Source organism: Babylonia areolata, chromosome 2 (genome assembly GCF_041734735.1).
Source record: "Babylonia areolata isolate BAREFJ2019XMU chromosome 2, ASM4173473v1, whole genome shotgun sequence".
NCBI lineage: Eukaryota > Metazoa > Mollusca > Gastropoda > Neogastropoda > Buccinidae > Babylonia > Babylonia areolata.
In genome coordinates, this window is record NC_134877.1 from 3,392,688 (window position 1) to 3,411,921 (window position 19,234).

A 19,234-nucleotide genomic window follows, 5' to 3' on the forward strand; every position below is an offset into this window, starting at 1 on the left:
GTTTGCTGTATCATACATATTGTGATTGTCCACAATAGTAAAAACTGTTTGCATGTTTCAGCTCTTCAAGACTGTGTACATCCCGGAGCAGAATATCTGCATCGACGAGGCCCTTTGCCCCTGGAGAGGCCGGTCATCTTTCCGGGTCTACATGAAGGACAAGCCGGTCAAGTGGGGCATCAAGCTGTATGAGCTGTGTGAGAGCTCCTCAGGGTATGTGTGGAACCTTGAGGTGTACTGCCACAAGCCGGGTCTCAGCAACCGCCCCCACGATGTTGTCTTCAGGCTCCTCGACCAACTGCAAGACTGCGGCTATGTCCTTTATGTGGACAACTACTACTGCTCACCCACCTTGGCCCACAGTCTCACTGCTGTCAACACTGGATGTGTAGGCACTGTGCGGGCTAACCGGGTGGGCATGCCAAAGGATTTGGTGACTGGAGCCTTCGCCCGCGGCCAGATGGACTACAGGAGACTGAATCAGGTGATGGTCATTAGGTGGAAGGACAAGAGGGATGTGCATATGATAACCACTCAGCACATCCCTGAAATGATTGCAGTGAGATCACGGTCAGAACACAAGAGAAAACCCACGGCTGTTGTTGACTACATTGGCAATATGGCTGGTGTTGACCGCAGTGACCAGATGATCTCATACATGCCTATGCACCGGAAGACCATCAAATGGTGGAAGAAGCTGGCCTTCCACCTTTTGACCCTCACAATGATCCAGTCTCACTGCCTCTACAACAAGCTGCAGAGGAGTCTGGGGAAAAAACCACTGACACTGGAACAATTTGCCATATCAGTGTGTTACGACCTCGCCAGTCTTCCAGTTGGGGATGATGAGGAGCAGAATCGTGCTGCTGCCCCGGTCAACGAGGAAGTCAACCGCCTCGACTGCAAGAACCAACACTTCATGGAGAACACAGGCTACAGGCACTGTGTTGTGTGCTATGCCAGGGAGAAGGCAAGAGGAGCCACCAGAGAGCACCTGAAGAACAGGGTGCAGCGCACCAAGTTCCAGTGTCAACAGTGCCAGAAAGCCCTATGTGCTGTGCCCTGTTTTAAAATCTACCACACCAAACAAGACTACAGCAAGTAACAGTGTCACAGAAGTGTCTACAGTGTGTGCATTGTGTAAAAAAGAGTGTTTGTGTGGTGTTTTTTTCCAATGAGTGTACAGTCCTGCAAATGTTTTCCAGTGTGTTTTTCAAGACTGCAAGCAGCAATCACTTTTTTGTGTTTTTTTCCAATATATTCTCATCAGATCTCTTTTTATATACAGCATGCATAAATAGTATCATAAGCACATCAAACCAAGAGTACATGAGTGTGACTGAACCAGTGTAGGAGGATTCAGAGCATGAAGAAGTGGATTACCTGTGTTCAATTTTTTTTTTGTTTTCCTGCCAATGTGTATCATATTGGATTACCTATATCATCAAAACCATGTGGTTCCTTCACTTAAGGTAAGCATTTTTAGTAAATTCATTGTTATATCTGTCCACTGGTATGTGTTTTATGTTTGTAGGGTGAGTGGTTGATTTTTTGTGATTTTTTAAAAACTGCTTAAAATAGTGCGATTTGAGAGGGAAACCCGGCCATTTTGACTGAGGGTTGAGTGAGTTAACATGTTGCCCCCCTGTTCAGGAAAATGATGCGCTGCGATCAGACAGCGACTTTCAAGTGTGAAAAGGTCTGTGGGAAAGAACTGAACTGCGGAGAGCACCAGTGCCAGATTGTCTGCCACAAAGAGGATTGTCTCCCTTGCCAGGTGGCACTTCAGCAAGGTCAGCCATTTCTTAAAGACGGGCTGTTTGGATGAGTGGGAGCGATGGAGTAAATGCTCGTGTGGGAGTTGTGTTAAAAGAGAGAGATCGACTGGATAAACGGAGACTGGTTAATTTCAGTGATTTTTTTTTTTCTTTCTGTATATTGCATGATTGAAATAATTGAAATAAAGAATTATTGGATAAATAAGTGACAATGATTTTAACAGAAGAATACTGAATTCTTTCTGTATACTGCATGATTGAAATAATTGAAATAAAGAATTATTGGATAAATAAGTGACAATGATTTTAATAGAAGAATACTGAAGATTTTAATAAAGTTTGATGAAGTTGGGAATAGATAAATGACCAGTGAATTAAATTATTTCATGTAAAACTAATTGACTAAAGAGATTACGGCTGACTGCATAATCACACATTACTGCTCCACACCCCACCACACCACATTGCACACCTTGCGCAACACATCATTTTGTAGTGCATCATTGTTTACCTGTGTGCTTTTTTGACATCTGCATGCGTATGTATTACGCACACACACATATATTGTAGATTGGATGACGGGCGCAATAGCCGAGTGGTTAAAGTGTTGGACTGTCAATCTGAGGGTCCCGGGTTCGAATCACGGTGACGGCGCCTGGTGTGTAAAGGGTGGAGATTTTTCCGATCTCCCAGGTCAACATATGTGCAGACCTGCTAGTGCCTGAACCCCCTTCGTGTGTATATGCAAGCAGAAGATCAAATACGCACGTTAAAGATCCTGTAATCTATGTCAACGTTCGGTGGGTTATGGAAACAAGAACATACCCAGCATGCACACCCCCGAAAACGGAGTATGGCTGCCTACATGGCGGGGTAAAAACGGTCATACACGTAAAAGTCCACTCGTGTGCATACGAGTGAACGCAGAAGAAGAAGAAGATATTGTAGATTGGATATATTTGGTTCTGACTTGGATGCCGTGCTTGCTGTGCTGTCAGAGTGCTATGGGGGCCACAAGAAGAGGGAGGTGCTGTGTGGTTCGGAGCAGGCCGTGATGCTGTCCTACTCCTGCCAGCAGCCCTGCAGCAAGTCAGTACTGTGTTTAATTGTGAACGGTTATGGATGATGTCGTTGTTAGGAGTCTCTTAAATGTGGGGTATACAATGTTAGGGTTATGAACTCACTCCGGACGAACAGTTTTCTCCCTTGCTTTCCCCTGCAGACAACCCATTTGTTAGGGTAAGGAGAAAAATCGCCAAAAATACAAAACATAAAGTAACTGAATGAAACTCCCTGTACTTGACCCACTGACCCCTCTCCTCATGTTGTGTGTATGCCCACCCCCCCTCCCTCTCTTTACAGCCCTCGGTAGCTGGGTCACTGTCAGTACCTTCTTGCTGGTAGCTTTCTTCACTGCAGATACTTTATTCAGCGTCTTCACGTCATCCTCGTCAATGTCGAAACCTTCAGTTTGAAGCATTTCAGTCACTTCAGCGGCAGTAAAAAAGCTGCTGTCGTGATCTAGTTTGCTCTAAAATTTCCACCTGTATCGCCTGCAACGCCTTTATCGATAGATATGCAGAGTAGCTTGTCATGTGGGATACCAAGGTCAACGGCTGGCCAGCGAGTGTACAGTTACGGAACCTTACGACGAAACCTTCCATTTGACCCATGACACGTTCGCAATGCCCGGTGTAGTTTGCGATTTTTATGCAACCCCATGAGGAAAACGTGGAAAAAAATTTTAATTGTTGAAACCGCTATAGTGTTCTGTCGTTCGGAATGCTACCTTATGTCAGGAACACTGTAGAGAGAGTGTATGTGTGCGTGTGTGTGCGCGAGGTGTGTGTGCGTGGTGTGCGTGTGTGCGTGTGTGTGTGTGTGTGTGTGTGTGTGTGGATAGATGTGCAGTGCGGTTTGGCTGACTGAAATGGAGAGGCACATAAATTTCAGTAATCTGTATATTTGTATATAGCTATTTCCATTTGGTGCCATTTAATTTATCTTTTTATTTCCTATTCATTTTATTTGTTTGTTGTTTTCTTCTTATGTTGGACATGTGCTGCTGCCAAAAAGAAAATCTCTGTACCAAAGTATAGACAATACAGGTTTGTGTATTGTATTGTATTGTATTGTAATGTGGTTAGTAAAATGTAACTTGCTGTCAAGTCTCAAATAGGCTGGAAAAATGTTATGGTTGTAGTTATGAGGTTTTTATATGATTTTAGAATGTTACAGTTGTTATTGTCAGTCTTTTGATATGGTGTATAAAATGTTACAGTTGTTGATACGAGTTTCTAGTGTAATGTGTAAAATGTTGTTATTGTTGTCAAGAGTTTTCATTGACTACTAGACTTCAAGACTCTTATGTTGGTTTCAAATATGAGTCTCTTAATTTGGTGTGTAAAATGTTACCGCTGTTGTGTCACAAACGTCTATATTGGCATTTGGGTAATTCACCAAGAAGAAAACTTTTTTTTTTTTTCTTAATATCTTCGCTTTGTTTTGGTATTAAGATAAACACTTTGGTTATGTAGCCCCAAGACCCTGGCTGTAAGCTTTTCAGCGTTAGAAAAATTTGTCCCACTCACCCATGGTATCAGCGTTAGAAATATTTGTCACACTCACCCATGGTATCAGCCCTGAAATGGCCCTGTTACAGGTGTCTGGGCAACAGGCAGCAAGGCTTGATTTGATCCATTGCGTGTACATGCATGTGAGGGGTGTTGACGCTGGACGCTGTCTTTGGGCAGGAATCTGAAGTGCGGCAATCACGTCTGTGAGGACCTGTGCCACCCGGGGGACTGTGGAGACTGCCCCTTGATCCCTGACCTGGTCAAGCATTGCTGCTGTGGGCAGACGCGCCTGACTGACATTGACGCCCCACCCAGAATCAGTTGCCTTGACCCTGTTCCCACCTGCACCATGACCTGCAACCGACCTATGACCTGTGGACCGCCAGGTGCCTTTTTTTTTTCTTTTTTTAAATTTTTTTTAATCCATTTATTATTTCTTTTATGATGGTTGGGTTTGTCTGTTTCAAATGGCAGAGAAAACAGAATACTTCATTATCTTCGAGAAATAAATTTGTGTTGTGAAACACACAGACAATACATGAGAATCATATTCATTCACCATGTGTATATAAAAGACATAAATGTTTAAGTGTACTCTTGGTGTTTGATTTCACAAATATGATACTGTGACCTACTGGTGCTGAATGATGATAATAGTAATAATTAATTGTTATTATGATTATTCTTATTATTCTATTATTGTTATTATTGAGTAGCCATGGCAGAGTTGATTAGGCATTGGACTTGTGGTCCAGTGTTCACCAATGATCATGGTTGAGGCCCTGTTTCAGTATGGTGTTGTGTCCTTGGGAAAGACACTTTTCAAATTAGGAAGCTTTGATTCTTCTTCTTCTTCTTCTTCATATTTATTATTAATTTGACAACAAACAAGAACGCCAGAGAATCGACAGACAGACAGAAAATACGAAAAAAAAAAAATTTGCCGTATGAGGAGCACAGGAACAGGAGTCATGATGGCTGCTGGAAAAAGAGGGCGCTAGCCAGGGGGACAAAGGGGAGGTTACCTACTTCCGGGAGGTTATCGGCCGTAGCACTTTTGTTTTCTCCGCATAGGCGGATAGTAGTTTGCACAGGACAGGAATGTCAGACCCCTGCCGGAGTCTGCACTAGTTGGGTCACGGTAAGTATGTTATTTAAACGTAATTTTAGATCGAAAATGTCCTTTTTATATTATTATTAGTTGTGGTATTAACCTCATTATTATTGGTATTGTTAGTAATATTCATTATTGTCTGTGGTGCAGACAACCCTCACATCTGCCAGCAGACGTGCCACGAGGGACCGTGCGGTCAGTGCGAAGGGGTCACCACGCTGACCTGTGTGTGTGGAGCCAATCAGAAGGACTTCCCCTGCAGTGAACTGGAGCAGTTTTCTGGTCAGAATAGAAGTCTTCTTCTTCTTCTTCGTGGGCTGCAACTCCCATGTTCACTCGTATGTACACGAGTGGGCTTTTACGTGTATGACCGTTTTTACCCCGCCTTGTAGGCAGCCATACTCCGCTTTCGGGGGCGCGTATGCTGGGTATGTTCTTTTTTCCCATAACCCACCGAACGCTGACATGGATTACAGGATCTTTAACTTGCGTCTACACACGAAGGGGGTTCAGGCACTTGCAGGTCTGCACATATGTTGACCTGGGAGATCGTAAAAATCTCCACCCTTTACCCACCAGGCGCCGTCACCGTGATTCGAACCCGGGACCCTCAGATTGACAGTCCAACGCTTTAACCACTCGGCTATTGCGCCCGTCTTGCAAATGTTCAAGTGGGCTTTTTACATGTATGACAATTTTTTGCCCCACCATAAAGGCAGCCATACTCCATTTTCAGTGGTTCGCCTGTTTGGTTGTTGATTGTTGAAGCCAGCATCATCAGATTGAGGGTGTAATGCTGTTAATGATGCAAATTGTTTGTTTCTACAAATTGTCTTATTATTCTGAGTATGCCAGAGCTGATTATGTTTCGATGAAGTTAGTTATTCTGTGCATGGTACTGTTTTTAATTGTGTTAGTGAACTCTTGTACTGCCACTTTCCCCCCAGCACTGTGTGAGAGACTTCTACTCTTATGCAGCTGTGATTTAGAAAATTGCTGAATTACATTTAAAAAAAAAAAAAAAGAAAAAAGAAAAGAAAGGCTTTTCCTCTTTGGTGAAATGTAGGAATGAGTGTCCTGTTTGATTTTCTGATCCGTCGAAGCGAATGTAGGAATGAGTGTCCTGTTTGATTTTCTGATCCGTCGAAGCGAATGTAGGAATGAGTGTCCTGTTTAATTTTCTGATCCATCGAAGCGAATGTAGGAATGAGTGTCCTGTTTGATTTTCTGATCCGTCGAAGCGAATGTAGGAATGAGTGTCCTGTTTAATTTTCTGATCCGTCGAAGCATCCCTGAGCATCAAAGAATTGTGTCTCTCTTCTTCTTTCATGTCGTCATTGCCATAAGGATCATGAACATCATTTGTGTTTTTTATTTTGACTGCAGCCAATGAGCCTTTCAAATGCGAGCGAAAATGCAACAAGAAGAGAATGTGTGGGCGACACAAGTGCAACGAGTTGTGCTGCACGGTATGTGTGTGTATAGTGCAATGAGTTGTGCTGCACGGTATGTGTGTGTATAGTGCAATGAGTTGTGCTGCACGGTATGTGTGTGTATAGTGCAATGAGTTGTGCTGCACGGTATGTGTGTGTATAGTGCAATGAGTTGTGCTGCACGGTATGTGTGTGTATAATGCAATGAGTTGTGCTGCACGGTATGTGTGTGTATAGTGCAATGACTTGTGCTGCACGGTATGTATGTGTATAGTGCAATGAGTTGTGCTGCACGGTATGTGTGTGTATAGTGCAATGAGTTGTGCTGCACGGTATGTGTGTGTATAGTGCAATGAGTTGTGCTGCACGGTATGTGTGTGTATAGTGCAATGAGTTGTGCTGCACAGTATGGGTGTGTGTAGTGCAATGAGTTGTGCTGCACGGTATGTGTGTGTGTAGTGCAGTGAGTTGTGCTGCACGGTATGTGTGTGTATAGTGCAATGAGTTGTGCTGCACGGTATGTGTGTGTGTAGTGCAATGAGTTGTGCTGCACGGTATGTGTGTGTATAGTGCAATGAGTTGTGCTGCACGGTATGTGTGTGTATAGTGCAATGAGTTGTGCTGCACGGTATGTGTGTGTATAGTACAATGAGTTGTGCTGCACGGTATGTGTGTGTATAGTGCAATGAGTTGTGCTGCACGGTATGTGTGTAGTGCAATGAGTTGTGCTGCACGGTATGTATGTGTGTATAGTGCAATGAGTTGTGCTGCACAGTATGGGTGTGTATAGTGCAATGAGTTGTGCTGCACGGTATGTGTGTGTATAGTGCAATGAGTTGTGCTGCACGGTATGTGTGTGTATAGTGCAATGAGTTGAGCTGCACGGTATGTGTGTGTATAGTGCAATGAGTTGAGCTGCACGGTATGTGTGTGTATAGTGCAATGAGTTGTGCTGCACGGTATGTGTGTGTATAGTGCAATGAGTTGTGCTGCACGGTATGTGTGTGTATAGTGCAATGAGTTGTGCTGCACGGTATGTATGTGTATAGTGCAATGAGTTGTGCTGCACGGTATGGGTGTGTATACTGCAATGAGTTGTGCTGCACGGTATGTGTGTGTATAGTGCAATGAGTTGTGCTGCACGGTATGTGTGTGTATAGTGCAATGAGTTGTGCTGCACGGTATGTATGTGTATAGTGCAATGAGTTGTGCTGCACGGTATGGGTGTGTATAGTGCAATGAGTTGTGCTGCACGGTATGTGTGTAGTGCAATGAGTTGTGCTGCACGGTATGTATGTGTATAGTGCAATGAGTTGTGCTGCACGGTATGTGTGTGTATAGTGCAATGAGTTGTGCTGCACGGTATGTATGTGTATAGTGCAATGAGTTGTGCTGCACGGTATGTGTGTGTGTATAGTGCAATGAGTTGTGCTGCACGGTATGTATGTGCATGATGATGATATAATAGTTAGAATAATGATAATGATAACAGTATTAGAAGTATTTACATAGCACTGACTCATGCTGTCACACCAGTCCTTCACCTGCATACATAATTCTGAACCAAATGAGTGAAAGACAGGTTTTATGATACCTGTGAGCTGAAAACTGTAGAAACTAGATAAGGAAGAGGAAGGGGTGATAATAAATTTAATCTCATGTTAATATTTGATATTAGCATTATTTTACTATATTATGTACTGTTTGTTTATTTGTTTTATTTCATTATTTCATTACTTACGGTTTATGAATGTTATTTGATACAAGTCATGATATGGTTCATCAGCCGTCATGATAAAATTGAAGTGCAACGTTGTGAGCACAGTATAAGCTTTAAGCTTGTTGATGCTTTTTTGTCATTCATTGCATTGTAATCATGTGTATTGTTGAATAATTAACTCTCTCCATACGAACGGCGAAAGAGACGACGTTAACAGCGTTTCATCCCAATTACCATCATCAAAATATTGCAAGCGGAATGCTCTTATACTGAAGACATGAATGTTGACAAATAATACCACAGTTCTGACGACGGAAGCTAAAGGTTGGGCCATTCATATACCCACTGGATATCCGATGGGTCTGTGTAGAGGAGAAGAGAAGACTGGCCATACTGAGTGAGTTAAAGATTATTTAAACCAAGAGGAAGGGGAGGAATGAGCTGTTCAAAGCAAAGTTATAGACAGTGTGTGAGTGTGTATGCACATGCATGCATGCTTATGTGCGTGTGTGTGTGTGTACTTCACCATTGACACATTCATTTGTCGTACGTCTTTGATTATGGTGCCCTGTGTTATTTTTGTAACCATTTTTTCATGTATTGATGTTGATTGTTAGCACTCTGGCCCCTGTCCTGAGGAAGTTGATTGCATTATGAAATATGCATTATTGAATGCCCATTATCATTATTATTATCATTATTACTATTATTATTCAGCCATGATTATGTACATTCAGCTGACTCTGTTCGTCTGTGTGTGTGCGTTACAGCGGGACGTTCACATCTGTGAAATTGTGTGCGGCCGACCTCTGAGCTGTGGACTGCACAAGTGCGAAGAATTGTGTCACCGAGGGAACTGCCGGCATTGTCTGCAAGCCAGTGAGTTGGTCACAGTATTCTTTAGACTGTAGTTTGAAATCTGACTGAAAGATGACATGGATTACAGGATCTTTAATGTGCATATTTGATCTTCTGCTTGACGGGCGCAATAGCCGAGTGGTTAAAGCGTTGGACTTTCAGTCTGAGGGTCCTGGGATTGAATCACGGTGACGGTGCCTGGTGGGTAAAGGGTGGAGATTTTTACGATCTCCCAGGTCAACATATGTGCAGACTTGCTAGTGCCTGAACCCCCTTCGTGTGTATATGCAAGCAGAAGATCAAATACGCACGTTAAAGATCCTGTAATCCATGTCAGCGTTCGGTGGGTTATGGAAACAAGAACATACCCAGCATGCACACCCCCGAAAGCGGAGTATGGCTGCCTACATGGCGGGTTAAAAACGGTCATACACGTAAAAGTCCACTCGCGCATATACGAGTGAACGTGGGAGTTGCAGCCCACGAACACAGAAGAAGAGGAAGATGATCTGCTTGTTTATTCACATGAAAAGGATTAAGGCAATGGCAGGTCAGCACATATGTTGACCTTAGAGATAAGAAAACCCCACCCTTAGCCACCAGGCGCTGAAACCAGGATCAAACCCAGGACCCTTGAATTGGAATCCAGGGCTTCAACCATTGGGCTATTGCATTTGTCTGAAGTGAGGGAGGGAAGCTGGTTTTTACCACATGACTGGGGATAAAAAAAACCAAAAAAACATTCTCTGATGTCACTTCTGTAAGAATGATGTAGAAATATTAGCTAGAATCATGACTTAAATTAAGACCAGTACAGTCCAAAGACAGATAATTGGAGATAATAAATAGAAAGATCAGTATCACTCAGAAACAGATAAAGCCATTCAGGTCTTACAAAATTTGAATCATGACTTTTACTAAATGATTCGTGACTGTGTATCAAGTGAAACAGCATTTCTCACAATTCAGAGGTTGATGACACAGTACTGAAAGCTGCAGCTAGCTGGATATAAGAATTTTACATACTTATTTTATGACTGGATGAACAATTTTTGCAGTGAAATGACAGCTGTGTGTCTTTGTGTTTGAAGTTTTGAGGAGCTGATGTGTCACTGTGGTGAAATGAGTAGAAGTGAGTGTGTGTTTGTGTGTGTGTGTGTGTGTTTAGTGTTTATTGTAAAGTGCTTTGGGCTCCCTTTAAGGAAGGAAAGCACTCAACAAGTATCCATTATTATTATTATTATTATTCTTAAGTATCCATATCATTCATTCATTCATTCTTCTTCTCCTTCTTCTTCTTCTGCGTTCGTGGGCTGCAACTCCCACGTTCACTCGCATATACGCGAGTGGGCTTTTACGTGCATGACCGTTTTTACCCTGCCATGTAGGCAGCCATACTCCGCTTTCGGGGGTGTGCATGCTGGGTATGTTCTTGTTTCCATAACCCACCGAACACCGACATGGATTACGGGATCTTTAACGTGCGTATTTGATCTTCTGCTTGTGTATGCACACGAAGGGGGTTCAGGCACTAGCAGGTCTGCACATATGTTGACCTGGGAGATCGTAAAATTCTCCACCCTTTACCCACCAGGCACCGTCACCGCGATTCAAACCCGGGACCCTCAGATTGAAAGTCCAACGCTTTAACCACTTGGCTATTGCGCCCGTCATTCATTCATTCAAATGACAGCTGTGTGTCTTTGTGTTTGAGATTTTGAGGAGCTGATGTGTCACTGTGGTGAAATGACAGCTGTGTGTCTTTGTGTTTTAGGTTTTGAGGAGCTGACCTGTCACTGTGGTGAAATGACAGCTGTGTGTCTTTGTGTTTGAGGTTTTGAGGAGCTGACCTGTCACTGTGGTGAAATGACAGCTGTGTGTCTTTGTGTTTTAGGTTTTGAGGAGCTGACCTGTCACTGTGGTGAAATGACAGCTGTGTGTCTTTGTGTTTTAGGTTTTGAGGAGCTGACCTGTCACTGTGGTGAAATGACAGCTGTGTGTCTTTGTGTTTTAGGCTTTGAGGAGCTGACCTGTCACTGTGGTGCGGAGGTGATGGAGCCCCCGGTTCCCTGCGGCACAAAGCCCCCTACCTGCCACAGGATCTGCACACGCCAGCATAACTGTGATCATCCAGGTAGGGGGTGCCTCGTCAGCTGGTGCTTGTCACAACCCAGAGGTCCAGGTCACTGGGAAGGGATAAATGGACACACCCAGATGAAATCTGTTGTCAGAGACAATCCATCTGAAGTAGTGATTCATGGTGGATGTCTTAACTCACTCAGTACGGCCAGTCCTCTCTTCTCCTCTACACAGACCCCTCAGATGTCCAGTGGGTGTCTGAATGACCCAACCTTTAGCTTCCGTCGTCAGAATTGTGGTATTCTTTGTCAACATTCATGTCTTCAGTATAAGAGCCTTCCGCTTGCAATATTTTGATGATGGTAATTGGGGTGAAACGCTGTTAACGTCGTCTCTTTCGCCATTTGTATGGAAAGAGTTAATTCAAGTCTGATTCTGAACACGGACTAAAAGGGGTGAAATATAGTCCAGTGATTTTGCTAGACTACACTTTAAATGCATAGTCTTTGTAGCAGGAAAATGGTGTCATTATTTTTGATCAGTACTGAAATCAGTGAGAAAGAATATTTCAATGAGAAAGAATATTTCACAACAGAATCTACCCACTAGAAGTGTATAATGATGATCAAGTTCTGAAAAGATTTCCATTTCATTCAATTTGAAACATTCAGTTAGAAGTAAACTTGAGTATGTGTAGGAAAGATGAGGTTCTTTGCTTATAATTATATTACAAGTGCTGCTGATATCATGATAGTCATTGGTGGTTTTCAGAACATAGCAAATTGGTGTTTGTCAACCAGGTACATGCTGTATGATCGCACATGTTAAGATGCCATCTGTAGTCAGCTAAACCAGTGGATCTTTTTTTTTTTTTTGCTTGCTGCCCCATCATCTGCATCATTTCAGTGGCATTACTCCCACGCCGCTCATTTAGATTCCCCCATACACGGCCACACCCGGGTTCGTCCGTCGCAGTTCCAGCGTCGGCAGTCCACAGGGAACCATCGATGTTAGGTCGCCAGGAGGCCGCACACCAGAGGAGACCCTGCACTGCTGCTGAGTCACTTCAGTGGTGTAAACCAGTGGATCTTCATGCCAACACAGTGTCCGGCTGAACAAATCAAGTTCCAATTTTCAGTACAGGATTAAGCTTTGAAATGGAATCAGTGTGTTGGTGACTATTTATTGTTCTGCCTGTGTTGTTTTGATGTTGAATGGTCAGTGTTCAGAGCGGCATTCTACGCTTTCACTTTCCAATGAATAAAATCTATTAGATTCTGGGAACCTTTGTCAGAATAAAAATTGTCAAAAAAAAACAAACAAACAAACAAACAAAAAAAAACCCTGAGAAAAAATGCTGAAGAGAAACAGCTCTTATAGGAGATGATCCCAGCATCAGACTGAAACTTTTCTTTTCATACTGGATTTGTACTCAGTTCATGTGTTTATGGGACTTGCTTAACTCACTCAGTACGGCCAGTCCCCTCTTCTCCTCTACACAGACCCGTCGGATGTCCAGTGGGTGTCTGAATGATCTGACCTTTAGCTTCCGTCGTCAGAATTGTGGTATTCTTTGTCAGCATTCACCTCTTCAGTATAAGAGCCTTCCGCTGGTAATATTTTGATGGTGGTGATTGGGGTGAAACGCTGTTAACGTCGTCTCTTTCGCCGTTCGTATGGAGAGAGTTAATGAATGAAAACATTCAGTAGGTCCTTTTCATTTTCGAGCCTCTGGGATGCATATTTATGCGTTATGAGAAGCCTTCTCCACTGTCAGCCTGTGGGGGTTCCAGTGGAGGGAAATCTTAACTCTCTCCATACGAACGGCGAAAGAGACGACGTTAACAGCGTTTCACCCCAATTACCATCATCAAAATATTGCAAGCGGAAGGCTCTTATACTGAAGAGGTGAATGCTGGCAAAGAATACCACAATTCTGACGACGGAAGCTAAAGGTTGGGTCATTCAGACACCCACTGGACATCCGAGGGGTCTGTGTAGAGGAGAAGAGAGGACTGGCCGTACTGAGTGAGTTAAACTCCTAATCCGAATCCCAGTCTTTAGGAAATTGTGGGCTGGAAATATCATCTTTTCTATTGCTGTCTTTCTTCCAGGCTTATTTGTTTTCTTTCTGATGTCTCTTCCCTTCTTGTTTTCTGTCTCTTCACCTAAATTAGTTTTTTTTAAAAGAAAGTCTGATTTTTTTGGGATGGTCTTTCTAGATTTACTTATAGGACATTCTTACTATGTGTGTAAACGCATGCAGAAGATCAAATACGCATGTTAAAGATCCTGTAATCCATGTCAGCGTTCGGTGGGTTATGGAAGCAAGAACATACCCAGCATGCACACCCCCGAAAGTGGAGTATGACTGCCTACACGGCGGGTTAAAAACGGTCATGCATGTAAAAGCCCACTCGTGTACATGCGAGTGAACGTGGGAGTTACAGCCCACGAGCGCAGAAGAAGAAGAAGACATTATCAGAAGCCTTCTCCACTGTCACCCTGTGGGCGTTCCAGTGGAGGGAGATCTTAAACTCCTAATCCGAATCCCAATCTTTAGGAAATTCTGGGCTGGAAATATCATCTTTTCTATTGCTGTCTTTCTTCCTGGCTTATTTGTTTTCTTTCTGATGTCTCTTCCCTTCTTGTTTTCTGCCTCGCTGGTCTCTTCACCTAAATTTGTTTTTAATTACACATACTTAACCGTGACCCAGCTAGTGCAGACTCTGGCAGGGGTCTGACATTCCTGTCCTGTGCAAACTACTATCCGCCTATGCGGAGAAAACGAAAGTACTCGGCAGATAACTTCCTGGAAGTAGGTAACCTCCCCTTTGTCCCCCTGGCTAGCGCCCTCTTTTTCCGGCAGCCATTATGACTCCTGTTCCTGTGCTCTTCATACGGCTAAGTTTTTTTGTATTTTCTGTCTGTCTGTGGATTCTCTGGCGTTCTTGTTTGTTGTCAAATTATGTCTCCAACCAGGTCACATAATTTAAACGTAATTTTAGATAGAAAATTTCCTTTTTAAAAGAAAGTCTGATTTTTTTTTTGGATGGTCTTTCTGGACTTACTTATAGGACATTCTTACTTCTTCTTTTTTTCATTTTTTTTTTCATCCAGGACATGTGAGATGCATGCGGGGATTTTTTTGTTTTGTTTTATATGCCTGTTTTTATATAATATAATTTTGTGTATGATCAGGGTTCGTCATTAACATTTTTTCACATGAGCGCCTGCGCTCTAGTTTCAGAATTTTGATGAGCGCGAACTGAAAACTAAGAGCGCACACTAAAAACATAGAGCAACAAGTCTCAAACATAAATTCATTTTGATTTTGCACGGCCGCGAAATCGATCGTGTGCTCCACTTTTCTACTCTTCAAGTCTGAAGAGCGCTCTTTTGCATAGCCTCCCCTGATTCACTAGGCCTGCTTCCGGTTGAACTAACAAAACGTAAACAGACGGCTTTCAAACTTCGGTAAATGCAAAACGATCGCGCTTTTGACTCTTGTTTGTGATGGACAATGGAATAACAATTTAGATACAGTAGTGTATGCTTATGTCTTTTAAAAATCAAGAGCGCAAGCGCTCTGAGTCAAGGAATTTTCCAGAGCGCAATTTGTTTTTTCAGAGCGTTCCGCTCAGCGCTCCCGTTAGTGACGAACCCTGATGATGTATACTTTTGTTTGGGTTCAGGTTTTTTGGTGGTTTTTTTGTGTGTGTGTGATCCTTTGCTAAAAAAAAAATGGACAGAATGGTCAGCGTCAGAGGCAGGATTTTGGTGTATTTCATATGGCCCTGTGTGGTTGGCTGAGTAGTGAGCATCAGTGATGAATAAATGCACAATTGTTTTTTTTTGCACTGGCCTGCTTGTTGCAGTACGTCACACCTGCCACAGTGAGGACGCCTGCCCACCCTGTGCGGAACTGGTGCAGAAAATGTGCATGGGGGATCATCAGGTCAGTGGGGACAGTGGGAATCTGGGCTTTTTGAGATTCTGGTAAAAATGGAAATTCAAATGTCATGTGAGTGTGTGTGTGTGTGTGTGTCCATGTGTGTGTCTGTGTGTGTGTGTGTCCGTGTGTGTGTGTCCGTGTGTGTGTGTGTGTGTGTGTGTGTGCCGTAGTAGTAGTAGGAGTAGTACCAAGTTAATAGTAGTCTCCAACTTCTGTCTGATTTGTGTGTTTATGAGTGTCTGGATGAGTGTGTGACCATGTGTGTCCTGTGTTTGTATATGTGTGTGTGTTTGTGCAGGAATGACTCAGTAATCTTTTTTGAAAAGAAAAAAAAAATGACATACAGTTCCATGACCCACTGGTGCAGACTCTGGCAGGGGTCTGATTCCCTGTCCTGTGCAAACTGGTTCGTCCGTCGGGATCGGCAAGGACCATCTAGTCATCCTGGGGGTGGGTGGGTTGGGCTCTGTGGGTGCGCAGATGACTGATCAGGCCAATCCGCGCCCGGAAGGTTCTGACGCAGTGTGGACAGGTGATGGTGGCAGCTGTCGGGGACTTGCTGGCACTGCTTTTCCTGGCCTGTCTGCGTTGCTCTGCTGCAGCGATTCTGTTGGACCTCACAGGATTTGGCGCCTTTGTGGACAGCTGAACGCCACTTTGGTCTGTCCATTGCATTCAGCTCCCATGTGTCGTGGCTGATGTTGAAGGCCTTCAGAGAAGCTTTCAGAGTGTCTTTGAAGCGCTTCTTTTGGCCTCCATGGGAGCACTTGCCATGTTGGAGTTCTCCGTTCAGCAGTTTCTTGGGGAGCTGGTGGTCTGGCATGCGAACTACATGGCCTGCCCAGTGCAGCTGGGCCTGCATCAAGATGGTGTAGATGCTGGGCAAGTTTGCAAGTGAGCACCTCTGTGTCAGGGATCTTCTCTTGCCACTTTATGCCGAGAAGTTTTCTGAGGCTGGTGGTGTGGAAGTGGTTCAGCTTTTTGGCGTGGCGTTTGTAGACCGTCCATGATTCTCATCTGGCAGGGGTCTGATTCCCTGACCTGTGCAAAGTACTATCCCACTGAAGGGGAGAAAATGAAAGTTGATGCAGCTGGTTACTTCCTCCCTAGTATATCACTGCCCCTATGGGTGCCTTTTTCACAATTTGAAAACAGAAACGACGGGCGCAATAGCCGAGTGGTTAAAGCGTTGGACTTTCAGTCTGAGGGTCCCGGGTTCGAATCACGGTGACGGCGCCTGGTGGGTAAAGGGTGGAGATTTTTTCCGATCTCCCAGGTCAACGTATGTGCAGACCTGCTAGTGCCTGAACCCCCTTCATGTGTAAACGCATGCAGAAGATCAAATACGCACGTTAAAGATCCTGTAATCCATGTCAACGTTTGGTGGGTTATGGAAACAAGAACATACCCAGCATGCACACCCCCGAAAGCGGAGTATGGCTGCCTACATGGCGGGGTAAAAACGGTCATACACGTAAAATCCCACTCGTGTACATGCGAGTGAACGTGGGAGCTGCAGCCCACGAACGCAGAAGAAGAAGAAGAAAACAGAAACAAAACATACTGATATTTTTGTTCGTTCGTTTTTTGTTTTTGTTTTTAGTTTATTTCTTGTTGGAAGAGAATTGTGCCTTTGTGTGTGTGTGTACTTATGAATGCATGTTCATTGTTGTTGTAATATATCACTTTGTGTGTGTAAATGTGTGTGTGTTTGGGTGAGGCGGGGAAAGGGGTGGTTGGTTTGACAGCATTGACATGAGAACAACAATGTTGCAGCTGCGTAGAAACGTGCCTTGCTACTTGCCGGACATCTCCTGCGGCAGACCCTGTGGAAAAGCTTTGCCGTGCGGTCAGCACAAGTGCATCAAGACTTGCCACAAGGTAACAGCATTTCTGGAAAACTGTTGTGTGTAGCATGAACACTGTTGATGTGCTGTTCGAGAGTGCATTACTCTGTGTGTGTGTGTGTGTGTGTTTACTGGATGTGTGTGTGTTTATGAATTGCTTTGTGTGTGTGTATCTGAGAGGGAGAGAGAGAGAGAGAGAGAAAGAATGAAAGAAAAGAGAAAGGGCACATGTCCCTTTCTTGTGTCTTGGGTGTATGTGACCCTTGTGTGTGTGTCAGTGTGCGTGTATGTGTGTGAGTGTTTATGTGTGTGTGTGTGTTCATGTATATATTTATATATGTATGTGTGTCTGTATGTTTTTGTGTGTGTGTGTGTGTTAGCATGTGTGTGTGTGAGTGTTTGTACATGTGCTTGTGTATGAGTATGTATGTGTGTATATATATATATATATATATATATATATATATATATATATATATATGTGTGTGTGTGTGTGTGTGTGTGTTTGTGCATGTACATGTGTGTGAGTGAGTGTGTATGTGTGTGTGTGCACATGTGCATGCGTATCTGTGTGTGTACTAGCGTGTTTGTATGAGAGAAAGAGATAACGATCGAAAGGAAAGAGAAAGTGCTCATATCCCTCTTTGTATCTACATATGTTTCTGATTTCTGTCTGTGTGTGTGTGTGTGTGTGTGTGCGTGCGTGCGTGCGCATGCTTGTGTGCGTGTGCAGGGCCCGTGCCTGTCGGAGGGTGAGGCGTGTGTCCAGCCGTGCCTCAAGAAGCGCAGCGAGTGCCCCCACCCCTGTGCCGCCCCCTGCCACCCACAGTCTGACACCTGTCCTCAGACCATCTGCAGGGCTCAGGTCTGTGTCTTCTGTGTGTGTGTGTGTGTGTGTTGTGTATGTGTGTGTGTTTGTGTGTGTGTGTGTGGGGGTGTTGTATGTGTGTTTGTGTGTGTGTGTGTGTGTTGTTTGTGTGTGTGTGTTGTATGTGTGTTGTGTGTGTGTGTGTGTGTTACCTGTGTGTGTATATTAATACATGATGGCCCCCTGCCACCCACAGTCTGACACCTGTCCTCAGACCATCTGCAGGGCTCAGGTCTCTGTCTTCTGTGTGTGTGTGTGCATGTTGTGTGTGTGTGTGTGTGCGTGTTGTGTGTTTGTGTGTGTTTGTATGTGTGTGGGTGTTGTATGTGTGTGTTGTATGTGTGTGTGTGTTGTGTGTGTGTGTATGTTTGTGTGCGTGTGTTACATGTATGTGTATGTTAATACATGATGGCGGGTGTATTGGTGTTTGGGCCAGAAGTGGTTGGATGGGTGTGGATTGGGTCTGGGGGTGTGCTGTGTGTGTGTGTGTGTGTGTGTGTGTGTGTGTGCGTGCGTGCATGTGCAGGGTTCGTCATTAACATTTTTTCACATGAGCGCCTGCGCTCTAGTTTCAGAATTTTGATGAGCGCAAACTGAAAGCTAAGAGCGCACACTAAAAACCGTCAGCCTTCCTTTTTGGGATCAAATATTTCAGTATTTTGATTTTGCACGGCCGCGAAATCGATCGTGTGCTCCACTTTTCTACTCTTCAAGTCTGAAGAGCGCTCTTTTGCATAGCCTCCCCTGATTCACTAGGCCTACTTCCGGTTGAACTAACAAAACGTAAACAGACGGCTTTCAAACTTAGGAAAATGCAAAACGATCGCGCTTTTGACTCTTGTTTGTGATGGACAATGGAATAACAATTTAGATACAGTAGTGTATGCTTATGTCTTTTCAAAATCAAGAGCGCAAGCGCTCTGAGTCAAGGAATTTTCAAGAGCGCAATTTGTTTTTTCAGAGCGTTTCGCTCAGCGCTCCCGTTAGTGACGAACCCTGGTGTGTG

General features: G+C 43.9%; 1 protein-coding gene across 3 annotated transcripts in view; it reads left to right on the forward strand.

Annotated features, from left to right (window-relative positions):
* Positions 1–19,234, forward strand: part of LOC143296537 (protein shuttle craft-like) — a 48,382-nt gene that overhangs the window by 13,466 nt on the left and 15,682 nt on the right. For all 3 annotated transcript variants that reach the window (XM_076608558.1, XM_076608574.1, XM_076608566.1), the window contains exons 7-16: positions 1,654–1,793; positions 2,777–2,867; positions 4,532–4,740; positions 5,619–5,750; positions 6,855–6,937; positions 9,392–9,500; positions 11,494–11,613; positions 15,437–15,516; positions 17,290–17,394; positions 18,094–18,225. In XM_076608558.1, coding sequence (XP_076464673.1) covers positions 1,654–1,793; positions 2,777–2,867; positions 4,532–4,740; positions 5,619–5,750; positions 6,855–6,937; positions 9,392–9,500; positions 11,494–11,613; positions 15,437–15,516; positions 17,290–17,394; positions 18,094–18,225 — 1,201 coding nt within the window. The remainder of the gene's footprint in view (positions 1–1,653; positions 1,794–2,776; positions 2,868–4,531; positions 4,741–5,618; positions 5,751–6,854; positions 6,938–9,391; positions 9,501–11,493; positions 11,614–15,436; positions 15,517–17,289; positions 17,395–18,093; positions 18,226–19,234) is intronic.